At 39.0% G+C, this 8,972-nt stretch overlaps 1 protein-coding gene across 2 annotated transcripts; it reads left to right on the forward strand.

Annotated features, from left to right (window-relative positions):
* Nucleotides 1–4,110: 4,110 nt before the first annotated feature.
* znf346 (zinc finger protein 346) lies at nt 4,111–7,665 on the forward strand. 2 transcript variants are annotated; one of them, XM_027177313.2, is made up of 7 exons: nt 4,111–4,243; nt 4,660–4,763; nt 4,951–5,046; nt 5,626–5,779; nt 5,899–6,114; nt 6,448–6,547; nt 7,359–7,665. In XM_027177313.2, exons 1-7 carry the CDS (start codon nt 4,159–4,161, stop codon nt 7,501–7,503), a joined length of 900 nt encoding a protein of 299 aa, XP_027033114.1. In that variant the 5' UTR covers nt 4,111–4,158; the 3' UTR covers nt 7,504–7,665. The 2 variants fall into 2 exon arrangements, with proteins under 2 accessions (XP_027033114.1, XP_027033115.1); XM_027177314.2 differs by lacking the exon at nt 4,111–4,243 and adding an exon at nt 4,348–4,489.
* Nucleotides 7,666–8,972: the final 1,307 nt, after the last annotated feature.

An 8,972-nucleotide genomic window follows, 5' to 3' on the forward strand; every position in this document is an offset into this window, starting at 1 on the left:
TACATTGATCAAGCAGGTTAGCCTGAGGCAGAGAGAGAGAGAGAGAGAGAGAGAGAGAGAGAGAATAAATATATATAGATATATATATATATATATATATATATATATATATATATATATATATATATATAGAGAGAGAGAGAGAGAGAGAGAGAGAGAGAGAGAGAGAGTAGTGTAGTATATAGTCTATATATAGGGGGGGAGGGTGGGGTAAGATGAGCCAGATTTTACTTATGTGGATCTCCAGGCAAGGGAAATTTAGACAGTACAACAAAGACACTGTTCATTATAACTGAAAATATAAGAATGCACCTATGACATAGATCCTTGAAAATATGAACTCAGAAAAAAAGTGTTCATGTGACTCAACTTACCCCAGGCTAGGGGTAAGTTGATCCGAGTCAGTGGGTAAATTGAGCCATTTGGAGTTAAATTGACCATCCTATTTTATGCAAGTATAATACAAAAAAAAACTTTTAAAAAAATTATTTAACAACACACTTACCTTTCCAAACAATGTCATTTATTAAAGCTACCTCAAACAACACAAAACAAACCAATTAAAGTTGCATTTTGCCTTTAATCTTTTATTTTTTGTGTTGGTGAACAATAGTTTTAAACATTTCTGTTAAGTGAAGGACTAGCAGCATAGTTTTCAGGAACAAGAAATATGGTTATATGCTGTATTTCTTATGCTGTTAATCAAGTCAAATCACACACACACACACACACACACACACACACACACACACACACACACACACACACACACACACACACGTGTTTGGCAGAAAGAACGTCCCATCAGTGTGTTCAGTTCTAATTTCCAATTTTGTTAAACAGTTTCACAGTTTTGAACTTGTGAGAAGAAAAGAACAGTCTGAACTTTCAGACCTCTGCAAAATGAAAATGACTATTGGACATTCAAGGTTGCAGGGAAATATGAGTTATTGCTCCCTCCTTGCAGTTCCTCCAACCTTTCAAGGTTTAGGAAGCTTCTTCAGCACATCATTCAGTGGGACAGATCCTACATAGAGGTTTAGGTTGAAGCCAATGGTTGATCTTCTACAGAAGTAGACAGCACATCAGGGTTTGGTCTGTCTGACACCATGGATGGTTCAAACTCTGCATCAGAGAAAATATCTCTGTTGTAAGGAAAAATCCCCGTGGACCTGAATCCAGAACAGATATTCCATGGTGTCATTGCTGACATGAAAGCCTCGTTCACACATACAGGGATGTGGTACAGTATATGCTGGCTGTTTTGCCTGGGTTAGATCTCATCCAACCATCAATAGCTCTGTTGTAATAGGTCTTGAATGGACCATAGACACACTTGTCCAGAGGCTGCAGGCGATGAGATGTGTGGGGTGGAATTGTGAGCATAACAATCCCATTTCTCTTTGCTTAAATCAAGTAGTAGCACTATGAGATGGTCAGAGGAGCACTTGGTATGCTGAACCAGATGTTCCAAGAACTCTGCAAGGGTGTCTTCATTGATCCAACCACTGGTTCACTTTACCCAACATCATCAGGCTCACTTTGCCCCATTGCCACCATTTTGGTAAAAATGGCCTAGCTTAGCAATTCAGGCTAAATTTTAGCTTAATGATTCACATGGTGTCCCTGCTTAGACTGCTGCCCCCGCAACCCGGCCCCGGATAAGCGGTAGAAAATGGATGGATGGATTCACATGGTTTTATATGTTGACAAATCACCAAAATGTACCATACACAACTTTAGACCTAGATAAATTTGCTTTGGCACAACAGCGAGTATTCCTGACATGCAGAAAATCACCTTTATACAAGCAATTTTTGTGAAAAAAAAACTTATCTCTTGTCCCATGTGCTTCTCCTCTTCACAACAAATTAGAAATGATGGAGTCCTTCAGAATGTATGGCCACATTACACCAAATTTGCATAGTTGCCCAGAAACAGAGGGTGGGTCAACTTACCCACTGGGTCATCTTACCCCACTCTCCCCTATATATTCATTCATTCATTCATTCATTTTCTACCGATTATCCAAACTTCTCGGGTCACGGGGAGCCTGTGCCTATCTCAGGCGGCATCGAGGCAGGATACACCCTGGACGGAGTGCCAGCCCATCACAGGGCACACACACACTCTCATTCACTCACACACTACGGACAATTTTTTCCAGAGATGCCAATCAACCTACCATGCATGTCTTTGGACCGGGGGAGGAAACCGGAGTACCCGGAGGAAACCCCCGAGGCACGGGGAGAACATGCAAACTCCACACACACAAGGCGGAGGCAGGAATCGAACCCCCAACCCTGGAGGTGTGAGGTGGACGTGTTAACCATTAAGCCACCGTTTTTCATACGTTTTTCATACATTTTTCATACATTTGTCATATATATATATATATTTGTGTGCGTGTGCGATAAAAATAAACTACAATACAATTTGATTATTTAAGTACAAAAGTTCCAGGCAATCTTTCTTCCCTTTCTGAAATTTATAGTGATTCTTAGTACATCTTTACTCTATATTTTAATCTCTTATTGTTATATGTTTTATTTTTATGACATGGACAGTGGAAAAACTATTTACTACATGTACACTGACATGTTTACATTCCGTTACACTTTAATACCCTCTCATTACATACATTGTGCAATAACTTATTTATATATTCAGTGGTGTGAAAAAGTATTCAATTCAATAGGATTCAGGTCAGGACTTTGACTCGGCCACTCCAAAGTCTTCATTTTGTTTTTCTTCAGCCATTCAGAGGTGGACTTGCTGGTGATCATAGTCCTGCTGCAGAACCCAAGTTCGCTTCAGCTTGAGGTCACAAACAGATGGCCGCACATTGTCCTTCAGGATTTTTTGGTAGACCGCAGAATTCATGGGTCCATTTATCACAGCAAGTCTTCCAGGTCCTAAAGCAGCAAAAAGCCCCAGACCATCACACTACCACCACCATATTTTACTCTTGGTATGATGTTCTTTTTCTGAAATGCAGTGTTACTTTTACACCAGATGTAATGGGACACACACCTTCCAAAACATTCAACTTTTGTCTCATCAGTCCACAGAGTATTTCCCCAAAAGTCTTGGGGATCATCAAGATATTTTCTGGCAAATCTGAGACGAGCCTTTACGTTCTTTTTGCTCAGCAGCAGTTTTCATTTTGGAACTCTGCCATGCAGGCCATTTGTCCCCAGTCTCTTTCTAATGGTGAAGTCATGAACACTGACCTTAACTGAGGCAAGTGAGGCCTGCAGTTCTTTGGATGTTGTTGTGGGGTCTTTTGTGACATCTTGGATGAGCCGTCTCTGCGCTCTTGGGGTAATTTTGGTCGTCCGGCCGATCCTGGGAAGGTTCACCACTGTTCCATGTTTTCGCCATTTGTGGGTAATGGCTTTCACTGTGAGGAGCCACAATTGTGTATGTGACAAATAAATGAATACATAATATAATCACACAGGATATGCTGTAGTGAATACACCAACCTAAAGCTCCTTTTTATGATAAACAATTTTGCCATCTGCATTTAGAGGTCACACACACACACACACACACACACACACACACACACACACACACACACACACACACACACATATGGTTATTAATTGATATTTGACCACCTTGTATCATATTTGATAGTTTTAGTTTAGAGGATTCCCTCTAAAAGTGAGAAATTACATTACATCCTAAAATACACCCATTTAATAACATCTAGATAAAAACATTGCAAGATAATAAAAGAATCATTTTGGTCATTTTAAAAAAAGGACAAAATTTTGCTTTTTTTTGGGTGTTAAAATAATAACATTCCATATAAAAAAGACTTTGACCAATTTGTTTGTGGGTTTTTTTTTTTTACTGAAATTTTATAAGGTGAATGCAATTAGTTTTAGATTTTTTTTCTATTTTTATAGCTACTGTTAACTGACTTTGATGGCTTCCTTATTTAAAGCATGAGATAAAAAACATTTCACCATTACAGAAACAGTGAAAGAAATAAATCTTCATTAGCTTCAACCTTTATATTATATTATCTACTTGGCATGTTTATTGAGTGTGGCTTTTCAAGCAAAATGCGCATGCGCCGCTTGTGACTATGAACCAATCGCAGCGCAGGATTTAAAATTAGACGGAATACGTGTGGGGAAAATAATGTACAACACACCGTCTTTATTAAACATGGCGACCCGAGGACCGAATGGAGATTTTCCTTATTTACCTTCGGGGGTAGCGGAGGGTAAATAATCATTCATGCTTATATATTCAACATGAACTAACACCTTGATTAATGTGGTACATGCACACTAGTAGGAAATAGTTAACGTGATGCGACCCATAAACCATCGCTAGCCTGTTAGCCTCTGTGCTAGGTGCAGATGCATTTTAGTCAGTTAGCATTTAGCTAATTTTGGAGAGACACCACAAGGTCGCTGGATGGTTAAGAAGAGGGCATGTTGATTCATTTGGGTTATTCTTAATACGAGTAAATTCTTTTTTGTTCGGTCTCGTCACTTAAGTATCACAGTAAGACGTAGAAAAGAGAAAAATTCACTCGTGACACGAATAAATTGCGTCCGTTGAAAATAACCACATTCAGACTGTCGAGTTGAATGAATGAATCGTTTTATTCAACAAGTCACTTTTCTGTTCCAGTGAACCGACTCATCCAGGAAAATGGCGACCTGTTTTCTGAGTCTCAGTGTAGAGTTTGCAACGCTGTACTCATTTCAGAGTCACAAAAACTCGCACATTACCAGGTAGCCCTTTTTATATAATATATATGTATGTATTTTTTTTTATCTGAGTCGAATGTGTGTGATCGAGAATCGTTTAGGTTTAAATGACACCATGACGTGCGAGTTGATTCGTGGAGTCGATTGATCGATAGATCTGATTTGATTCATCTCATAAAGGCGATTCATAGTTGTGCTTTTGCATTTCCAGAGCAAGAAGCATGCAAGCAAAGTAAGACGTTACATGGCCACCCACGAAGATGAACCCTTTGCCAAGAGATTCAAACCCTCATCCCATGATGCTGAAGTAAGGCAGCAACATGCCTTTTTATTTTATTTTATTTTTTTAGTTTATTTGCTGTCCTGTTCTTTGTGTACTCTTTCTCTCTGGTCCACCTTAATACCTTCATCGATCTTGACTGATGGAGCACAGCCTCGACATATACAACCGTATACGTAAATCGTTCGGTAATTAATAGTCTTCATACCTTTGTCATTTAGAGTTCTTTGGAAATAATAATAACCCCGTTTGTGTTACCCGGAATAAAAAAGTAAAGCCGAATTTCTGTTGATTTGCTTACCTTTCTAGATATGGCATAATCATGACACGCTCACAGGCCCAGTTTAGCACCAGTGTGTTATTTTGCACCTAGTTGTCAAACAATGGGCACTGCAACAAGCACTATGACTAAGGCCTTTTGGTACCAGGTACCGTTCTACCCTGTTATTGGGAAAATTACAATTGAGCGATGTGCCTGCTATCTCCAAGGTTGCAAAAAAGAATCAATCCCGTATACAGACTTGAATGTTTGGGTCACGTGTTAAAGTTAAATGGTGCTTGGAAAAGTTTTCACTTCGTTTGCATCCTGTGTCTCGTTTCTTGCAGAGTGGCGAGGTCGTGCAGCTTGATGGGGACAAATATAAATCCTGCCACGTGTGCAACATGAGCTTTTCGTCTGCGGTTGTGGCTCAATCTCACTACCAAGGCAAAGTCCATGCCAAGAATATTAGATTAAAAAGCTTCGGAGTACAGGCACTTGGTATGAATCTGACTATCCTTAAAGTACGCTTGTCTTCGTCTTTTGGGCAGACATACAGTAGTATTGTTCTATGCATAAACCTCTGGTGGAATTGAATGTGTGTGTGATGTCTATCCCAGCCATTCCTCAGCCCATCGTTCCAGTGAAGAAGCTGGACGGACCGACCAGAGAAGGACAGGGCTCTGCGGTTCACGACCCCAACCGCTTCTGCAACATTTGTCAGGCTTCTTTCAACAACCCAGTAATGGCTCAACAACACTATAGTGGCAAGAAGCACAAAAAACATTTGACCAAGCAGAAACTGATGGAGACCTTCGGACCTTCTGCCGTACCAGGTGATGAAGGAGCACGAGCCTCACGGTGATGGAGCATAGAAAAGTACTTCCAAAAAAAAAAAAAAATCAAAACCTTCCACAAATTAAATGAAAAAATATATGGACTTACAATATTGCAATAGTATTTTTTAAGGTCTTAATGAAAAAACAACCCCCACCCTTTTGTAAAAATGTACTTGAGTACAAAAATCATTCAGTGATTTACAAACCTTCTCATTATAATGATTTTAGTACTGCTTTTGTAGTCTGTGTGTGTTTGTGATGTTTCATACCTTAACAACTAAACCGTCTCTGAGAAACAGCAGAACTGATTGTTTATGCTTTCTTCTTCAGCCTCTACAGTAAAGGGCTACCCGTGTACCATGTGCAATATTGAGCTCAATTCCGTGGAACAGTACCAGGCTCATATCAGTGGCGCCAAACACAAGAACCAGTATGTATACCATAGCAATTAAAGGCCATCGGTGCTCCATCACTTCGTTGTTGTATTTTTTACCCCTCAAACTTTTAGTGCAAGCTTTTTATTACTGTTTAGTTTATCTATAATGTAGAACTTTAAGCTTGAGTTTGCACACACTATTTTTCTTGTTCAAATGATGATTATATTCTGAAGGATTTTTTTTTTTTTTTTAACATAGCTTACATTTTAAAGGTGGGGTGCAGGTCGTTTGAAAAATGCTTCAGAAAACCGAGTCTGCCGACTAACAAAACAAACGTGTAGCCAATGAGCAGAAAGGGGCGTGTCTTGTCGATATGCAACGGAGAGAGTGTTCAGTGCGCATGTCTGACATTAGTATAAAGTGATTGAAAGATCGACATGGAGGATGCGCTGGAGAGAACTGAACGTCTTCCGCGTGAAACGGAGCTAAACCTTTCACAGTACAACACACAGTACTACAAAAATACATTGTATTACCATAGTATTACTCATTTTGTTCATTTATTGATAAAAATATACCCTCGGCCAGCCGCCCCAACAGGTTACGCCATAATAGTTGCCTGGGTTACGTATGTATGTGTGGGGCGGAGCTATCAAAACAGGGGTGACACCCATTTGCGTTAGGGGTGTGTTTGTTTTGGTGATTTCATATGTCAACATTGGATTTCAAACATCGTGCACCGCACCTTTAATCACTTGTATGAACCTCTGAATCCTGTTATCGGGAATAAACAGTAGAATCGTTCTCTTGCGATAACCGACTTACTTACTAACTACTAACTTACCTCTTTTATTCTTTTCGCAGTGTTCGACTCAAGGAAGGTGGCAACTCCACTGTAAGCCCCTTGACAAAAAAACAGCCGGACTATGTGTATGGCTATAACCAGCAGCAGCAAGCTCAAGAGGATTGGGGCAGTTTAAAGCAGGACTATGAGTCCGGAGGCCTCTAAAGCGTCACCGCTTTTGACACTTTCGTGACGAGCTGCTTCTGTTCGTGCAAAGGCAACGTCTCCCTTCACTACACCAGATTCTGCTCTAACATCGCTTGTTATTCGGTATGGTGTGTCGTTCTCACTCGGCGGTAGATGATTAAACACCTCTAACTTCCATCATTTTTTGTTTTGTTTTGTTTTTTTTTAAATTTGTCTTTTTTATTATTATTATTATTATTATTATTATTATTATTATTATTATTTAAAACAAGTATTTAAATAAGAGTATAACGTTAGAGTGATACGTTAGTTAAATAGGTCAGGTGCTGCACAGAATTGTGTAATGACTGAAATTATTATATATTTTTTTTTATTTCCTCCCTGCTGTAGTTTGGACTTCTGAGACCGGTGTTGTGCAAGAGCAAAATTATTTAATATTAATGATTCAACAAAAAAATTGTATCTCTTACGTTTAATTTCTAGTCACCAACAATTTTGTGTTGCTCCACAAGCATTTTTATTTTTTAAGTTCAAAGACAACATAGCTTCCTGATCTTTTTACGTTTCCACGGTTAATGTGAAGCCGTTACCTTTTTTCCCCCCAATATGGGGCAGTCGAAATTTTTTTCTTTCTTTTTCTTAAAAAAAAAAACAACAAAAAAAACCACAAGAAACACTTAAGGCGTTGAAGGTCAAAACTGAGGTACAGTTTGTGTTTACTGCATTTCTTTTAAATACTGTTTCTGTCATATTTTGTGCAGGATGCTGCTGATGACATCACTCTTATTAAAAAAAAGTAATGGTGAGGGACGAAAAAAATTAAGTGAGACTAAGTATTAATTAGGGGTGTGTGTGTGTGTGTGTGTGTGTGTCCCTCCTTTCACTTACAAAATTCATATAAAGTATGTAAATTATTATTATTATTATTTAAATAAATAAAAAGAACAGTGAAAGCCGTGACCTTAGGACGAAAGTATTATGAGAAACTCATTGGCTGAGAAACTTACTGATTAAAAAGTGACTTCTGGTCCTGAGAACGCTTATTTACGTTCAGATGGGCTTCCTGAACAGAGGTGTAGATCCTGTGGGCGGAGCTTTATGAAGATTAGAGCGTTGGTCTTGGACTTAAACGTAAAAGACTGTTGAGATGTTATATATAATTAACGTTTTATATTGTATTAAAATTGTGCATGTAAAGTTCAATAGTGTGTATATTAAACATACACACACGCACACACACATATATATATATATATACATATACACACACACACACACACCCCCCCGGGTATGTCCTAACTGAAACAGATAAGCAGCACCTGTTCGAGAAGTGTGTGTGGTTGTTTCTGTAAAACCCTGTGCGCGTGCACACACACACACACACACAGGTGTGTTCATGCTCTCTTACTAAATCATGGCCATGCATTAGGACCTTATACACACACTTTTTAAGAAGGATGTCAACAGTAATTTTGCATCTCTGTGTG

The sequence above is a fragment of the Tachysurus fulvidraco genome, chromosome 21, assembly GCF_022655615.1.
Source record: "Tachysurus fulvidraco isolate hzauxx_2018 chromosome 21, HZAU_PFXX_2.0, whole genome shotgun sequence".
NCBI classification, from domain to species: Eukaryota; Metazoa; Chordata; class Actinopteri; order Siluriformes; family Bagridae; genus Tachysurus; species Tachysurus fulvidraco.

Coding starts and splice junctions, on each gene's coding strand:
- znf346 (XM_027177313.2), top strand. CDS start 4,159: ATGTACAACACACCGTCTTTATTAAACATGGCGACCCGAGGACCGAAT. Junction 5,047..5,625: donor CCTCATCCCATGATGCTGAA/GTAAGGCAGCAA, acceptor CGTTTCTTGCAG/AGTGGCGAGGTCGTGCAGCT. Junction 5,780..5,898: donor CTTCGGAGTACAGGCACTTG/GTATGAATCTGA, acceptor TGTCTATCCCAG/CCATTCCTCAGCCCATCGTT.